A 19,164-nucleotide genomic window follows, 5' to 3' on the forward strand; every position below is an offset into this window, starting at 1 on the left:
ATCAGTGAACTGTTTCCTTGTAGAAAGAGAAATAAAAATGCTTGAGCAGCTATAGTAGTTGCAGCTGTAGCTGAAAAATGCTGTTAGTTGATAATTTCCATGGAGACCTCCCCTCCCCCCCAAGACCTTTCCCAATGTAGTAATTCTGTCTAACAAAGATTTCCTGGCAAGGCATGCATTTCTGTGGTTGTCATAGTAACCCGGAAGAAAGGAAGAGTCTATTTACATATAGGATTAGATACTCTAATTATGGGGGGGAAATTTAAAGGAAAAGAAATTTCTCATTATTTCTGTGGGGGGGAGGGAGAAAAACATTATTATCCTAAGAGGAATGCGATATTTCTTGAAATAGGTTATTCTGGTATGGTTATTTAAAATCAGGTATAAACACCAAGTTTGAGAATTCAGCTATTTTATAATAAGCTTAGCCCTTTCCTTCCTAAACTCCCACTAAAGGCTATGCTAGAATGGTGTTTGAAGTCTAAATGGTGTCCCCCCAGAGTTGTGGTGTTTTGAATTAGTTTAGTTAAATTAAAAGTGATAGCTACAGCTGATGTTTAGATAGTGTTTTAAGGTTTGTAGCACCTTGAATACCTTATCTTGAACACCCACACAATAAACAAATAAGTACTAAGACTATGGTTTATACCCTCTATAAGACTGTAAGCCTCATGAGGGCAATGACTGTATCTAACTTAAACTTTAGTAACTTCCCCAATGTCAGGTGGGGTGCTACTGCCCACAAAAAGTGCTCAATAAATTTTTAAAAAAATAAATGCTAATAATGATCATGATAAACCTGCATTTCTAGCACTGTAAGTGGGTAGCGTATTATCATTCTCATTTTATAAATGAGGAAAACTGAGGCTGGGGAAAATTAAGTTACTTGTTCTTGATCATACCACTAGAAAGGTTTGTGAGGGAGAATCTGAATCTGGGTCTCCTGAATGGAGAGTGAGTTTAGATGAATTTGGTAACTGAGATCTGTCTTGATGTCCAAAGCTCTCCTTTTTACTTCATGTTAGCTCTAAATATGAGCTAGAATGTATCTTCCTCACTATTCCAGGTGAGGGTGTAAGCCTTTGGGGTATAAGCCTTCCTCACCTGGAATAGCATCCTTTATACCTGACCTTGAGAACTGTCTCCCTCCCTGGTCAGTTGTGGACTTGAGACATCTGTCCAGTTCCTTCTCGTGGTCTCCTTCTCTCTCTAGCTAGAACCTCTGGAACAGAACTCTAGAGACCACAAGAATCGATGTACTCCGCTTTGGAACTCTGCCTTGAGTTTAAGTTGTCTTGAATGGGAAATGAGAGTGTAAACTCACTTTTAGCTCTCCCCAGGGCATGTTTATATAATCAAAACAAAACAAGCATTTTAAACTGCCTACTGTGTACAAGACACCAGCTAAATGCTTTACAAATATTATGTCACTGGATTCTCAGAACCATTTTGGGATGTAGGGATTACCCTAATTTTATAGTTGAGGAAAATTGAGGCAAATGGCTATGAATACTCAGGGGGCCACATAGCAAGGAAGTATCTGAGGCTGTATTTGAACTGAGATTTTCTTAACTTCAGGCCCAGGACTCAGCTCTTCCTAGCTTCCTTGCCACCACCTGTCTCACCTCTTCCAACAGAGCTAAAGTAATCAAATCAATGATTATAACTTCCTTTTTTTATTGTTAAAAATTTGGATTGCATCATGAATTTGCCTTTCATCCTTGCGCATAAAATCTCTGTATTGTTCTAATTTTAGTTTATGTTCTGCTGAAGTGAGCACAATTATAGTGTTTAGAAAGGACATAATAATCTACTAAATGTTGATTTCATTCACCATTCATGTGATTCCCCCCCCAAAAAGTCCCTTCCTTGACCAGTATATCTCCCCATATATGCCAATTTCTCCTATTAGAGTGTAAGTTCAAGGATAAAGACTATTTATTTATTTGTATTATTTGTATGTCATATTTGAATCACTAGCACCTGGCACATGGTAGGTTCTAAAGTACTTTTTGATTTATTCATTGATTTTCCTCATCATTGATTGCTGAAGATTAGCTGCACTAAAACAAAAAATAAAAACCACTAATGACTTCTTGGAGCAAGCATTCTACAAACTCTAGATATCACTGTGATTATAATTGTTCAATAGGGATTCAAGGCATTTATGAAACTGATGAATGATTTTTCATCACAAGCATTTTTTCATTGAGGATGAAAGATAATAACTGCATCTTGTTGCCAGCTTCAAAGTCTTCCATCTCTGTCCCTTCAGGATTCATCATCTTTTTTTTTTTTTTTCTCACTACTGCTTGCAGACCTTTGTCAAGTAGGCTGGTTCACTGAACCATTCATAAATCTGTGAATTCCATAAAGTCTTTTTTCCCCAGGGAAAGAAAGCTTTACAAGGCAAATGGAATGGATTCAATCAACTGCAACCAAAAAATTTATGCACTTTCTTGTCTGATATTTTGGTCCATTTTGCCTAGAGTAGAGTTAGTATAAAAATAAATCAGGTGAGAGATGAAAAAGTCTCTCTCATTTGATACTCTACTCAGCGAGTCCGTTGGTGGCCCAGGAATGATAAATAAAAGCTCCACTAGAAAAGCATAAAGCCTGGATTAGAATTTAGGATGGAAAATTGAAAGGCTTTCATAAAATTGAAATTTGAGTGCTATATGTGAAGACAAAATAAGAATTTACCTAGAGTGTTAAGCTAAGTTTTACTTTGGCAAAAGTTCATTCATTCATTCTAAAGAAACCAAATTTCCTTCTCTCAAGCACATAAAACCTGAACAAATATTGATTAAACTATAGGATTTACTATACTCTCTAATCTATTAGAAAGCACAGTGACATCAAACTCTAATTTTGATCTTACACACAATAGTTTCTCTCTTCATTTTTTCTTAATGATTAGAATGTTCAATGCCTAATCAATAAATTTATTTTATAATTAGCCAAAGGATTTTGAGCATATGTGAAATTATGCATAGTGCAATATCTTGTATACTTATAGTTCAGCTGTTTCCATTGTGTGTGATTCTCTGTGATCCCTTCTGGGGTTTTCATGGTAAATATACTAGAGTGGTTTGAAGGAATTCCCTTTTTTTTTCACTCATTTTACAGATGAAGAAACTGAAACAAAAAGGGCTAAATGACTTGCCCAGGATCACACAGTAAGCATATAAGGCTGAATTTGAACTCAGTTATTCCTGACTTAGCCCAGTGCTTTATCCACTTTCTATCCTACTCTTGGATCTCGGCTGTAGGTTCCAAATAGCAGTAAACTGCCTTTGAATACATTTGACAAATCCAATGATATGTATATACTCTCAGGGAGTTGAATCAGCACTGTCAGGGCATTATGGAAATGGCCAGTTTGGGAATCCAAGGTCTTTACTTCAAACAGCATATAAAAATTACTTAATTCTCTCTGAGCATTTAGATTCTTCACCTACAAAGTGAAGCAAATTGATGATCTATATAATCCTCTCAATTTGAAAATGATTATCCTAAGTAGTTCTAGGAATCCTTCAGACTCAAATGCATTAGTGGTTATATAAATGCCAGGTAGTCAATATCTGGTTCCAACAAAAAACTAAGAAAAAAGCACAATACTGTTTTTACCCTCTTTCAACCTAAACTAAATATTTCCCAGATAATAATGGAAAATCCATACCTGTCAATATTGTACGTCGTTTGCACTGTTCTTCAACTCCACCCTGTCGCTTACCACTCTGAGTAAAGGGCATTTCAAACATGAACCGGCGGATGTTATGAGTTCTTTCAAATTCAGTCTTCCTTTCTTGCAATTCCTTTTCATCAAAGAATGGGGTTACATGTGTCACTTGGATATATGCATACTTTGAATCTAAATCCTTAGGATTGACCTTTAAATGAAAAGAAAAAAGGCAGATGAAAAATACTGAAGAGAAAATAATTACTTTTCTCTTCCCCTGAAATGCCCTTTATAAATTTGCTTTGGAAAGCAAATATTTAGCTTAATGCTTTTTTAAGTCCGCGCATAAAATTCATACTTTCTCCACTATAAGCACCCAATTATTGAAAAAAGGAAATATAACAGTTTTATTTCTCATTATCATGTAATTTACTAATTAAATTAAATTAAAAATTAAAATTAATAAAGATATATGTGTATACATAAATGTTTAAAAACTAAACCTAAAAGCTGATAAGAAATTAAAGCTAGGTAATTTTAATAGGAAATCAAAGACATTTTAACTAAGTATTTTAATTTTTAACACTGAGACTATTTTTTCTAATTACATGTAAAGATAGTTTTCAGCATTCATTTATGTAAGATTTTGAGTTCCAAATTTTTCTACTGACCTTCCTTCCCTCTCCCTTCCCCAAGAGAGAAGCAATCCAATATAGGTTATGCATGTATAGTCATGTTAAACTTATTCCATATTAGTCATGTTGTGAAAAAAGAATCAGAACAAAAGGGAAAAACCATAAGAAAGAAAAAGCAAAAAACAAAATTTTAAAAGTCAAAATACTATGCTTTGATGTACATTCAGACTCCATAGTTCTTTTTCTGGATGCCAATGGCATTTTCTATCATAAGTCCCATTAAGTATTTTTGAATCATTTTTGATAAGCACTTTTTATCTTTTAGGCCAAAAGAAAAGAAATGAGGATGAGGAGGTGGAATGGTTGTGTGGGCTTGGGTAGACAGAAAATGTTAACAATTGCAATAGTACAAGAACAAAACAGAAAAGTGAATGAGAAAGGCACAGATTTAATGGACTCAGATCCTAATTAACAATTTCCTTATTCACAGATATAATGAGGGGATTAAGCATTTTTTTTTTAAATGATAGCTTTGCATTGCACTTTTAAGGAAGAAAGATATATAAATCCAAAAAATTAAAATAATCCAACTACTTATAAAAACCAAAGCCTTTACTCTTTGGTATATTGTATGACTCTTAAAAAAATCAAATTAGTGTTTAATGTGCTCATACACTTTCCCCTTTAGCAGAGGACTTTTTCTCTTCTCATATGAGAAAACCAGGAACTGTCCACTAGGAATATATCAGACATCATTGCCCATCCTCTACTCCTTTGCTTCAATCTCTGATGTACTTTCACCTTTTATAATATACATACATATATATATATATATATATATACATACATACATACATATATATATATATATATATGTCTCCCCTCATTCTTAAAAACCTTTCATTAGATCCTATTACTCTCTCAAGCAACTAACCTACAACTCCTTTTCTGTTCATATCTGTACATTAAATCAACACACTGAGTGACTTGTTAAGGATATGATATCGGAAGGATTAGGAAAAAAGGTGGTTGTGTGAAGAGACAGATTTGGTTCATTTCTTTAGGGGCATTATATATGGATTAAAAAAAAAGATGAAAAACGTGGGAGAACTTTGAAAATAATGTTACGATGACACAGGCAATCCCCATTAACCAAGGCCAATTTAATAGTTTTGATGTTGGGAATATTATTCCTAAAATCAATGGCATTATCTTTTTTGGGGGCATTATTTTTAATAAAGTTGACAATTGATTTGCTGGGAAGGAGGGAATGAAACATTAAGATATAAAGCATGACTTCAAACTTATTTGTAACAAGTAAGATGTTCAATAAAGAAAATGGTTGCCATTGATGGCAATGGGTATGGCTAGTAAATAGAAAATATTTAATAAATATTTGTCAAATTGAATAACAAGATTTTAATGTGAAAAGAATAGAAGGAGTTTGTGCCATTTCCTGGGTGAGTTTTAGGCAGTACAAGTATATATAGTTGGAGATGTGGCTTTAGGGATTGAGAAGCTAGTCTTTAGAAATAGAAACCAAAAATACAAACAGAAATTAGACATTTTCTAAACTATAGGCTAGAGATATTGAAGCCTTATAAGATACTAGTTTGGTTTTAAACAAAAATAAAACAAAATCAATAGTATTATCACAATCATCCATGTGTGCTCACTCATACCTTGCCAGAATCTTGGATCATTTTGACATTTTCAGAACCAAATTTATCTGAGTAAAGTTTTAGTAGTCTCTGAGAGATTTCTGACAAAGGTGTCAGTTTAGGTTCTTTGTAAATATACTCCTTTCCATCTTCATCTTCAAAGAATCCCTGTGGGGAAAAGTAAAATTAGGACTATTTTCAGCACTCTAATAGCTCTGGTTTATAATAATCCAGACAGTGGCTTTTTTGTTTTTTGTTTTAATGTTTTAAAAACAGCACTTTCAACATTTGTTGTTAGGATTCAAAACAAAAATTAACAACTCAAAAAAAAAAAATAAAACCTTATACAGATATGATTCCTGAAGGGGAAAAATGTGAATAATAGAAAAGTCTGGGTAGAGGAAGGGTGCAAAGATGAAGAAACAACATAAAATTGCAAACATATTTGAGGATGGTGTCATCATGTACTTGAGTGTAATTAAAGGTCTGGGAATCAAGACCTTTTCTCATTCAGCTGGACTGAGTAGGTTCATCCCTGTTTTACTTTCCCAGCCTTCATCCAAAAATGGTGTTATTGTCTGTCAGTTTCTCATATTGACTTGCAAAAATTTCTCAATCAATTCTATTTACACTAGATTTTATAGGATAATTTTTTTTAAATTCTAGGAATGGAGAAGGGCAAATATGTTACAAAGGAAACATTTTGCCAATTCTATTACATATAATTAATTTCAAAACTATTTGAGTCTGTCAATGTAATAGCAAGATATAGCTATATTATCTCCAGTTAACATCTGTTGGAGAGTCACTCGGCTGAATTCAACAAAATGGCATGAGAAGTGAAACAGGATGAAAAAAATAAAAGCCAAATATCAGTTAATATTTGAAATGAGTTAAAAAAAAATTTCTGTCCCAAGATAAAATAGACAAAGCAACAGAAAGAACACACAGAAAACGTTCAAAACAAAACAAAACAAGGCAGGCTGGACTGAACAAAAATATCCACATCAAACTAGGGATTGAAATGCAGCCACTCGACTACATTGCTTGCTTTGTAAGCATTTACTGTAATTACCTCCACATCTGTCTCAGTGTCTGTAAACTGGTATTGCTATAAAGTTGTGAAAGACAACAGAATAAATCGAAGGTTATATACTGCTCATAGGAATGCACACTTCCTAAATACATGGATGACAGTTTATATAATGTAACAATGTTAGATACTTGTAGGTTAAAATCAAGTTAAATGAGAAAGAACCCTTCCTCATGGGTTCTCTGAAACATTATCATGGTCAATCTACTGTGGAGATATTATATTACATAAAGGTGAAGATGTACACAAGGGGCATACACAAGGGCAGCCAGAATGTCTTAATTTTTTTGGTTTAAAACATGCAATACAGATGTATAGGACACAGGTGATTTATTTCTGTAAATGGAATCAAATGTTATTGTTTGAAACTGGGATGACTAATAGATATACATACAGGTTTGAAAAAGCAACTGGCAAATCACACAGAAGCACCAAAGATGCCGCTCAATAAACATTCTTAGGAATGTTTTACGTGGGAAGAACTTACCGCTGCCTTAAGAAAGTAATAAAAGAAAAGACAGGAAGAAAAAAGCAGAAAGTTTACTGAGGAAGATCAGAATTATACCAAACGTCAAATTTAACAGATCAAAGAAGAACTGCATTATATAAAGAATTTATATGCATGAAACAGAGTAAGTTGCAAAACACAATCACGTAAACGTTTTTCACAGTATTGAATATCATTTTTTAGAAAGGAGAAGCTTTGCTCACCTGCCCAAAGAACGCCACTCTGAAATATGTCCCCAGAAGTCTCTTGCCCGTATGCATAACTTCTGTGACTTTGCTATATGCTCGATGGAGAGTGTCATATAGATGAGCTAGTCTCTAGAAATATGGAAGAGAACAGTTTCCTTTATACTTGTAAACAATTCAAATTCCCACTCAATTTTAAACTTAAAAAGAAGAATCCTCTCTTTTTAGCCCTCTTCTCTTAAATTATTTTCAATTTTTTTCTTCAAAAAAAAAGTGACAAGAAGACTGGAGAATAAATGAGTCATTTCAACTTTTAAAAGCAAACTAAGGGATTCTCCCAGCAAAGCTATTTTTAAAAATAGAATTCTGTAAAAAAAATTAAATTAAGCTAAAATATTGACAAATGGATACTTTTCAAACAGAAAACCAATCTCCTTTTCTCATGATATTTGCAGCAAATTATAAAAGAAATGGCCAGATCTCTACTTACTCATTAATTGGGGGAAAAAAAGACATTTAAAGATAAGTAGATATTAGTTTTATCAACTCAATTTCTTCAGAAAATTTAAAAGCAATGTCCTAAATTCTAATGTGCAATTCACTTACAAAGGATTAACTTGTGTAAACTAAGATATAGCAGGTAGGTGGCACAGTGGATTGAGTGCTGGGCCAGAAATCAGGAGGACTCTTCTTGAGTTCAAATCTGGCCTCAGGCATTTCCTAGCTGTATGACCCTGGGCTAGTCATTTAATCTCTGTCTACCTCAGTTTCTTCATCTATAAAATGGGCTAGACCAAAAAAAAAAAAAAATGGCCAATCACTCCAGGATTTTGGCCAGGAAAACCTCAACAATAACAAAACTAAGATATAGTGAGTCAATCCTGGATTACTAATTGCTTGAATATTCAAATTATATAAAAGAATATATTGCTTTTAATTTCTCAAAATAGTAAAGTAGAATAAATAATATGGTTTTGTGCTGTCCGTATACAGGAATTTTTCTTGACTTGTTGACCTAGCATTCTCTTCTACCCAAGGTAGCCTGCAGAAGACCTTTGAACATGAGATATTTAATTATTTCCCTAAAAAGAAGGCAGACACATAAAGTCCTATTTAGGATATGTTCATGATTGAAGGAAAGTCATTTTCGGCATGAAGTAGCTAGGAGAGTTATAAACAAAGGCTGGATGGGAAAGCTTGGTAAATTTCTTGGTCAGAGATTTAACAAACATTCAATATTTTGAGTACCCAGTGGAAGACTTCTGTCCAGAGGCCTAGGGTACTGAAGGCTCTACTGATATAAGAAGGATGGTTACTAGATGCCACTTCCCTAATAAATGTAATGGGTGTTTATTTACATGCTGATTTTCCCAGGTGGTGAGAGCAGAAATGTAAATTTTTGCAAATGGCAGAGGAGAAAGAGAGAGAAACAACAATTAAGTTTCCATTGAAAAGTCTGTCTGGGTACTCTTTTTGACACATGTGCCGTATGAAGATGCTGCCAAACCCCTGTTCTATATCTTCCAGAACTCTGCAGATCTTCATATGTTCATTATTTTGTTATAAGTTCTCAAAAATCCAAAACATGCATTTTCAAATAAGTACAAAACTACCTTCCAAAGTAAAATAAATTTATATTTAAATTAACTGCCATTTTGGATTTTCCATGTTGCTACTCTCCTCCAGTGGTATGGATAATTGCAAGTTGACTATATGGTTCCCAATTTCAGCAAATTAATTTATTTTATTTATTTAAGAGTCACATATATTTAAAACTTTAAACAGTGAAACAATATCATTTCCATTTTTTTTGACTTTTTTAGAAAAAGGAGAAGAAAATCAGAAAATTCCTACTTCTAGAAAACCTTCAAAAAATTATGTAAAGCAAGAAAAGGAAGTTTGTCAGACAAATGTTATGAAAAGTAAAAAATTCAGTATAAGGTACCTCAAAATCTCTGCGTTTCTCATAAATGGGAATTATGAGTTTATAGATGCCAGCAATCAACTCGTAGCGTTCAGCCTTCCAGAGCCCATCTGCACACTGTTCTAGCAATTCCATCAATACGTCCTAATTGCAGAAAAAAAATAATTGGAAAAATAAGGCAATTACCGGTGAAATAATTTATAAAGAAGTGTAAGTTGAATGGTAGTGTTAAGTACATTAAGGTTTCCTTGTTGGTTAAAAGTTAGCCTCCATCGTTCTGTCAGGATACATTTTTCAGATGCTTTGCAAACATTATAAGAAGGAATTAAGAAACACAGCTCTGAATTGGCTACCGTGTGATAACCATGAGTAAGTATCTCACGAAGGGAACAAAATTGTCACTGATATTTTGCACGCCTTGATGGGGTCCAGACATCCACTGCTACTCCTGGCTTGCTTGGACCATAACCTCCTCCTCCTTTCCTCCCAGTAAGTTGTACACTGCTCCTGGGTCCCTTGGCTTTGACAGTTTAGCCCTAATCTGGGTGGTACTCAGGCCATCAGGCCAGTTCAAGTCTGCTTCACAAAATGCCATCCTACCTCCCCTTCAAGCTTCCTTTTATGAGATGTTTTCACCCTTTAATAGAGAAGCTCTCTGAGGGCACGGACTATCCTTGCTTGCTTCTACCTGTGTCCTTAGTATTTAGCACAGTGCCTGGCACATGGTGACTTTAAAAAATGCTTCATCTATCCACCTATCAATGTTTGCAAAGAATTTGCATTTGGAAGCTATTTCCTTACTCCATGATGGTAGGATAACTACTGCCTTCAAAAAAAAAAGTGACTTTTTGTGAAGATGAAATGGGAGTGTAACCGTATGGAGAATTAATATAAATGATCTCAACAGATAATAAAGATAATTTTATAATAAGGCAGCAATGGAAAAAAAAAAGAATGACTCAAATAATGAGTAAGCAGAAGTTGGAATTAAGTAAGCAAAAGTCTGAAGATTAAGAGGCAGCATAAGTACCATCAAGGCAGGTGTTGAAGTCATGAAGACTTGGGTTTAAGGCTTATCGCCTTTATATACTAGCTGCGTGATCCTGGGCAAGTCACCTAACCCTGTTTGCCTTGGTTTCCCCATCTGTAAAATGAGCTGGAGAAGGAAATAGCAAACCACTCCAGTATCTTTGCCAAGAAAACCCCAAGTAGGGTGACAAACAGTTGGACATGACTGAACACTTCTCCTGAAGTAACAAGATCAAATGAACTTTTCTGGCTTCCTCTGCCCACTGACACTCCCACCTCCATATCCTGTAATCCAGTGACAGTGGTCTCTTTGTTGTTCCTCACACAAGATACTTCATTTCCGAACTCTGGGCATTTTTAGCAGCTGTCACCATGCTTGAAATTTTCTTCATGGCCAGACTTCCTTCAAATCTCACCTTCTACAAGAGGTCTTTCTCAGTATCCCACAATTCTAGTGCCTTCCAGTTTTTTTTTTTTTTTTTTACAGTACATATATATGTATACAAATATTATATACTTAAATATAATAAAATTATATTATAAATATAATATATTTATACACATACACATATATATTCCATAGAAATCTGGTTTGTACATAATTGTTAACTTGTTATATCCTCCATTAGACTAAGAGTGCTTGAAAGCAGAAATAACCTTCTGTCGTTCTTCATGTCTCCAATGATTAGCACAATGCTTCACATATAGTAGGTGCATAATAGATGTTTATTGACTGACTGACTTGTATTGAGTTTGTAGACCACTAAAAACACCATAGCCTTTTCAAACAGTTATTATTTATTCATACATTACACTTTCTTTCCTCATTATATTGCTGAGAAAAAACTATCAACTACAATCAAAAAATATGGCTGTTACCATATCTAATTAAAACAATAACATTAATGTTGTGGATTTCCAGTCTATGCTAGCACATTTTTGCCTTATTCCAACTAGCATTTGTCTTTCATATTGAGATTTTATTTTTCTTCTGTGAGAAAATTGGGGTTAAGTGGCTTGTCCAGGATCAAACAGTTGGTGTATATCAAGTGTTTGAAGCTGGATTTGAACTCAGGTCCTCCTGACTCCAGAACCAGTGCTCTATCCACTGCTCCATCTAACTGCCCCCATCTTAAGATTTTTAAGTTTCTTACTTTTCACATATTTGTTTTTAGACTTAAATATACTTATTTACTGATTTGAAGTAATTGCTTTTCAAGTGGCAAGAAAGAAAGTCTATTGTAAATTTTAAATTTTTTTCTTTAACAAATTAGTTTATAAAAAACATTGTCAGGGCAAGACAATCTCTACCTCTATGACATCCTTTAAGTATACAAATCATAAAACTGCTATGTGCATGACTGAATCCTGGAATCAATGCTTATAAAAGGGGATCCAGATGTCTAATGGTTTTTATCATAGTACCCATTAACTAATGAGGGCAAAAAAGTCACATACACATAGCAACCAACTGAGTTCCTAAATAAAAAGATGCATTAGTGTGCTTATTTATGTTCCACCTATTTCCTTGTAGGAAATTTTTTAAAGAAAATTTTATAAGTGAAAGCTCCACTATGATCAAATATGCCTTGTTCCTTGACTATGAAAAAGTCGAATAAAGTTCAAAGAAAAGTACAATGAAACAAGTAATCTACCACTGTCAATGCAAAGTATCTCTATGTTTTTTATGTTTTGTATATATTTATATACTTCTTTTTTATAGCAATGTGTTAAAGAGCATTTGAAGTCTGATTTAGACACTATGTGATTATTAGGTAAGTCACTTAACTACTTTTAACCTTACTTTTAAAATGGATACTCCAGACAGGGATGCTCTGAAAATTAATTGAGATAATTCATATAAAATGCTTCACCAATCTTAAAGTGCTATAAAATATCAACAATATCCTTTGCTAAAGCTTTAATAAGTGGCTGACCCATTCCTTGGTTGGGTTAAATGCCTTGGGATGGGGAATTACTCTCTGAGGTAAGGTGATACAATAACTTACAGCTTTTACTTATGAACAGAATTCCACTAGCCCATGTATATGCCTGTCCAAGTTGGCTAATGTCACATGTCATTCCAAAGACTCAATTGTATATGACAATCTAAAAGTGATTTCAATAACAGATGGCTGGAGTGGAGGTCCTTCAGATGTGTTAAAGCAAGCCTGGATTTGATCATTTATTCAATAAACATTTCCTTATTGAATACCTACCCTGTGCTAGAATAAGGACACAATGAGACATGATTCCTGCTTTAAGGAATTTGTTGAAACTCAGCGTCTCATCTACTCTCACATCCCCTTCATCACAAAAGTATATTATTGTAATTGGGGAAAAAATAAAATATTTAAAAAAGAAAAAAAAATTTAAAGTATGCTACTAGTGTAGAAAGGCCTCTATCACTGGGAGACTGAATTTATGAAGAAAAGCATAAGAGCTAGAAAATAAGAAGTCCTAGGTTCTAGTCCCTAATTGGATACATGGATATAAGAATTGAAAGGGCCTTAGAAGTGATCTAATCCAATGGTTCGTCAACATTTATTTTTTTTTAATTTTTTAATAGCTTTTTATTTACAAGTTATATGCATGGGTAATTTTACAGCATTGACAATTACCAAAACTTTTGTTCCATTTTTGCTCTCCTTCCCCCCACTGCCTCCCCTAGATGGCAGGATGACTAATACATGTTAAATATGTTGAACTATAAATTAAATACAAAATAAGTATACATGTCCAAACCGTTATTTTGCTATACAAAAAAAAAAAAAAAATCAGACTCTGAAATATTGCACAAATAGCCTGTGAAGGAAATAAAAAATGCAGGCGTACAAAAATATAGGGATTGGGAATTCTGTGTAGTGGTTCACAGTCATCTCCCAGAGTTCTCTTGCTGGGTGTAGCTGGTTCAGTTCATTACTGCTCCATTGGAACTGATTTGGTTCATCTCATTGTTGAAGATGGCCAGGTCCATCAGAATTGATCATCATATAGTATTGTTCAACATTTATTTTCAGTATTTCTTTAAATTTCCTTAAAATTTGAGGATCTGTCTAATGAGTTTTTATTTATAATTTATATATATTTACCATATTACAAAGAAAAACTAATTTTGAATTTGTAGCTCCTCTGAAAAGGTTTCAGAAATTCCCAGGATTCTTTGGACCACACTTTGAGAACCACTAATCTTATCCAATACCTTCATCTTACACATGTAGAAACCATGGCTCTTAGGAGATGTGATTTGCCCCCTATCGTATTGATAGTAGAGAACATTTCCAGGATTCAAAAGCAAATCCTTTGACTCCAAATTCAGTGTTCTTGCCATACAAGAAGTCACTTCTGACATTAATTAAATCCTACATTCTCTAACTTTCAGTTAACTTGTAAAATAAAAGATTTGTCAGAGTGATGTCTAAGGTCCTTTTCAGAACTAAAATTCTATATCCAGATTGAATTTATCAAGGCTGTCAAGCAATAAATTATTGCATTTCTTTTTTTTCCCCTCTAACAGGTCAAATGACTTTCCCTCCAATCCCACTTTGCTTGTGCTTCTCTTATGAACTTGTGTATAATTCTATACTAAAGCTATCAAACTTGAATACAAGTACCCCACAAATCTTGAGTGTGACCTTAACTAGATTAAAATGGAATTGAGAATAACAAAATAAAAATACAACAGAGATAATTGTCAATTTGTGGCTTTTTAGGTCAACATGAAGCTCACAGGGAACCTTTTCTATTTGAATTTGACATTGACTGTTGTCTACTGTATCTATCTGCATATGTATGTATTTCTGTCATGACAGATCCATGAGGACACAGCCTATATATTTTTTAAGGTTTGTATCTGAGTCACCACTTGCTCTTCAGGCAACAGATATTTACTAAATATTTATTAAATTAAAATTTATTAAACCCTAATTTAATAGCATTTTTAAAAAGCAACAACTTATATGGCCTTCTATAGGCCATTTCTAGTTTAGAGAGAATTTTTAACATTCCCAAGAGGTGGATAATTGCAAGCATCTTCACCCCAATTTTACAAATGACTAAACTGAGGTTTATAGATGAGTTTATAGACTAAGGCTTTGTGACATTTTTCAGGAACTAAAATTTAGTTTATAATTTTTTTTTAAATAATAGCTTTTTATTTTTCAAAATACATGCAAAGATAGTAGATAATTAATTCAACTAGAATGCTAGTTGAAAACTGTGTCAAGCTAAGTGAGTACTGGTCAAGAGACTTGTCCAAGTACATTCAGCCAGTAAGAAACAGAGTTGATCTTCAACTTAAATGCTTTAATTCCAAATATAATGCCTATTACATGACTCCACAGATCTGCTAATATATTTAGCCATATATTTATGGAATATTCTCTGCCTTAATGGAATTATTGTGCAAAGGGGGACCAAAGCAATATAATTTAGGGTAGATATTTTTCTCTCCTGTTGGAGTTTATAATTTAGTTATAAATTGAGGGAGGATAGATGGCCTCTAAAATTTTTTTATACCTCTAGCTCTTTTCTTTGGTCCTATGTTGTCATTCCCCACCCCTACCCCCACCTAACTGTAAGTTCCTAGACAATTCATGCTTAACCTATTTTATAAAGTAACTATAAGTAAGTTCCCCGAGGGCAGACTTTTTCAGGGCTTTTTTGTTCCTCTTTGTCTAGTGCCTAGCATATAGGATATCCTTAAGAAATTGAACTGAACCAGATAATGTGCTTCATAATGATTTTGTAACATAACTACAACTTATATCCAATTGCCTGGAAACTGTTCTCTGTCAGAAGTAAACTACTTTGGAACCTCTTGAGGAGAACAATTTATGTACTTAATTGTATATGGCAGTAAAAATTATACTAGCAATTATTTCCAGCAAACCATGTGCATCTTTTCACTTCAGCTTTTCCATAGTCAAGAAACATCTGGCAAAGATAATCATCTTTCATAATGAAAGTCACTGTTTCCTGAAAAATCCTGTTAGATAAAAGTACTATAAAACATGAAGCATTTGGGCTTCTCTCTCCTTCTGATATGCTGATGTCTCCAAAGTTGTTCTTGAAGTTTCACTTTTGATGCTTTTATCTTTTGCTAAGTATTTTATAATTCTACTATATGTTACATCCGGAATTACATGTACCCTGGACTTTGTTAAAGATTAACTAATTTTATGCTTAAAAACAAGAGGCAAACTCTTTCTCTGGATATGCAGTGATTAAAAATATCCTTGGTCCTCAGTTTATTTATAAGAGCTCAAAATTTTTATTCACTTTGTTACTTCAAATTGATCTGTCAGTCAAGGAGGACTTATTAAAATGCTTACTTTGTGCTACCTGCTATTCTAAGTGCAAGGGATATAAAAACAGGTTAAAGAAAATTCTTTTCCTCAAGGAGCCCCTAATGATCTCTTGATTTTTGTGCTTATCAATTCATAAGGCTGCAAGAATGATTCTATTTTACTGTGTCAACCAAATGAACACATTCAGAGTTTCACTTATTGGTTTCTATGTCATATTATTGCTGACGACTAAGTTTAAGATGACAGCTGAGAATGGATATTGGACCTGGAGCCCAAGTTCAAATCTGGCCTCAGATACTAAATTAGCTATGTGACCCTGGGCAAGTCACTTAATTCTGTCTTTCTCATCTGAAAAATAAGCTGGAGAAGGAAATGGCAAATTACTACAGTATATTTGCCCAAAAAAGTCCAAGATGTGATCATGAAAATTCAGGCACAACTGAGATGACTGAATGAAGTTTAGGATACATTTACATCCTGATCAGCTTGCATCCTGCCTCGGAAATATCAAAGCAAAAAGACAGGGGTTGTACATGTGCAAAATGTTTGTAGCAGCCTTTTTTATAGTGGCAAGGAACTGGAAATTGAGTGAATGTCTGTCAGTTGGGGAATGGTTGACTAAGTTATGGTATTAAAAGTAATGGAATGTTATTGTTCTATAAGGAATGATGAGCAGGCTGATTTCAAAAAAACCTGGGAAAACTGAAATTAATTGATGATAAGTGAAATGAGCAGAATCAAGAGAACATTATACCCAGTAACAACAAGGTTGTGGGATGATCAACTGTGAAGGATTTGACTCTTTTCAACAATGGGGTGATTCAAGACAATTCTACTAGACTTGATGGAAAATGCGTCTACATCTAGAGAGAGAACTATGGAGACTTAAAGTGGATCAAAGCATAGTATTTTCACCTTTTTTTGTTGTTCTTGCTTGCTTGTTTTTTTCTTTTTTATGGTTTTTCCCTTTTAATCTGATTTTTCTTGTGCAACAAGACAAATATGGAAATATGTTTAGAAGAATTGCACATATTTAACCTATACTGGATTGCTTGCTGTCTTGGGGAGAGGGGAGGAAAAGAAGGGAGAGAAAAAAATTTGGAACATAAAGTTTTACAAAAATGAATGTTGAATACAATCTTTACATGTATTTGGAAAAATAAAATGCTATTGGGGAAAAAAAAGATATAATTGGCTTGATATCTTATGATACCACACCATCCAGTTTTTCTTTATAATATTTTAAGTTTTACTAAGTGCTTTCCTTACAACAACCCTATGAGGCAGTGAGGTCAAGATTTATTATTTGTATTTTATAGATGAGGAAAAGGAAAAAAAGGATGAAGTGACCTTTTCACAGCCACAAAGGTAACAAGTTTTACAACTAGTACTCAAAACTTGATCTCCAGGTCAAAGAGTCAGTGTGATGTAATGGAAAGAAAACTGGAATAGCGTTAAAAGGAATGGGTTACAATTCCAAAATTTTTATTTACTACTAAGGGTATGCTATAGTCTAGAATTTTTATAGGAAGAAGTCCAGGCAAAAACTCAACTTCTAAATTCAGCAAAAGCTCAACTCCCTAAAGCCTAGGGAGCTCAAAGCTCAGCTACAGTTGGGACAATTTTCATGCTACTGAGTAAAAGAACTATTTCACAAACTGGACATTCCAATAAGGAAGTTATAACCAAAGTTTTCATGAGCATGAACCAGATCGTTATTATTTTTTGAGAATAATTTTCCAAATAGTTTTTGGAAAATGCTTTTATTTTTTGTTTTGTTTTAGCTGAAAAAATTCCCACTCTTTGTAGCCAGTTTGTTTATTTAAAAGTTTATTCTGGGGCATAGGTAATTGGGATTATTCTGGGAAACAGACATCCTTAATCATTTCTCACTAGCTGTTTTCTACTTCCTTCTCCCCTGAGTAGGTCTTTTTTATTTTATTTAAAGTTATCCAAATTCTTTAAAGTGTATACACTCTGAAGAAACAATACGATATAGTAGAAAGACTTGTTCAGTCATTTCAGTGGCATCCAATTCGTCTTGACCCCATTTAGGGTTTTCTTGGCAAAGATACTAAATTTGCCATTTCCTTCTGTAGCTCATTTTGCAGATAAGGAAACTGAGGCAAATAGGATTAAATGATTTTCCAGGGTCACACAGCCAGTGTTTAAGGACAGATTTGAACTCAGAAAGATAGTCTTCCTGCCTCTAGGCTTGGCACTCTCTCCACTGAACCATCCACCTGTCAGGGTTTAAATCTCTGCCCTGCCATGTGACCTTGAGCCATTTAATTTTTCTAGACCTGTTTCTATAAAATTAGAGGGCTGGCTTAAGTGACTGCTAGGTCCTTTCCAGATCTAATGAAATAAGAGCATCTAAATAAAGATCTATTAAATATAAGAAAAAATATTTTTAGGTGATTGACTCAAAGTCTAATTGCTTTGAATTCCATGTAATAAGGCTTAATTTTAAATAAATAAGAGCAATGATTTCTAAAGCTAAAGAGTTTTAATTCTTATTTCCAGAGCAATGGAAGATTGCTGTGAAGTTCTTTATAATCAGTTATTGTCTATTTCTCACGGAATGCTTCCATGTGCAGCTTCCCCATACCCCCGCCCCCTGAGCTTAGAGGACACTTCTTAGGAAGGAAGAATTACAGTCTTTGTGGTTCCCAGCAATGGTCAGAATGATCTTAATAAGATCTGAGAGTAGCTGCAGCTGCAGAGGAAAGAAAAGCATGAAAAAAGGTGGTGAGTCTGGAAGCCTGTTGGGAAGCAAATAGCAGGAAAAGGCCAGTTGTGATATGCTCAAATAACTAAGTAACCCAATGGGAAATCTAAGCACTCACCTCATTAAAATGGACATCCTGCATCCCAACGTCTTCCATCATTGAAGCCTCTTCATCTATATTGGGGGTAATTACCCTGAAGGCTGTGCATCCTTGCCTAAACATGCCTAGGAAATTTGAGAGAAAGAGATTTGAAGAGTTAATTGCCTGAAAGTAGGTGAACTCAATTAACTCAAGGTTCTTTCCTGCTGAAGACAGGGGGTGTTTCCATTTTTAGAGGGACATGGCCAAGTCTCAAAATAGGTCAAGCCTTAAGGACACACTCAGATGAGAGCAGTCAATGCTGCTG

At 34.1% G+C, this 19,164-nt stretch overlaps 1 protein-coding gene and 1 pseudogene across 30 annotated transcripts in view; both read right to left on the reverse strand.

The window, feature by feature from the left end:
• Positions 1 to 19,164, reverse strand: part of DOCK9 (dedicator of cytokinesis 9) — a 335,360-nt gene that overhangs the window by 13,705 nt on the left and 302,491 nt on the right. For 17 of the 30 annotated variants that reach the window (XM_031958604.1, XM_031958588.1, XM_031958599.1 and 14 more), the window contains 7 exons: positions 18,876 to 18,982; positions 9,710 to 9,832; positions 7,783 to 7,896; positions 7,559 to 7,564; positions 7,054 to 7,089; positions 6,000 to 6,146; positions 3,683 to 3,893 (listed from right to left, as the gene is read on the reverse strand). In XM_031958604.1, the coding sequence (XP_031814464.1) occupies positions 3,683 to 3,893; positions 6,000 to 6,146; positions 7,054 to 7,089; positions 7,559 to 7,564; positions 7,783 to 7,896; positions 9,710 to 9,832; positions 18,876 to 18,982 (744 nt within the window). The remainder of the gene's footprint in view (positions 1 to 3,682; positions 3,894 to 5,999; positions 6,147 to 7,053; positions 7,090 to 7,558; positions 7,565 to 7,782; positions 7,897 to 9,709; positions 9,833 to 18,875; positions 18,983 to 19,164) is intronic. The other 13 variants (XM_031958617.1, XM_031958615.1, XM_031958610.1 and 10 more) reach the window with 2 other exon arrangements.
• LOC111720014 lies at positions 1,685 to 1,780 on the reverse strand (annotated as a pseudogene).

This window comes from Sarcophilus harrisii, chromosome 3 (genome assembly GCF_902635505.1).
Source record: "Sarcophilus harrisii chromosome 3, mSarHar1.11, whole genome shotgun sequence".
Taxonomy (NCBI): domain Eukaryota; kingdom Metazoa; phylum Chordata; class Mammalia; order Dasyuromorphia; family Dasyuridae; genus Sarcophilus; species Sarcophilus harrisii.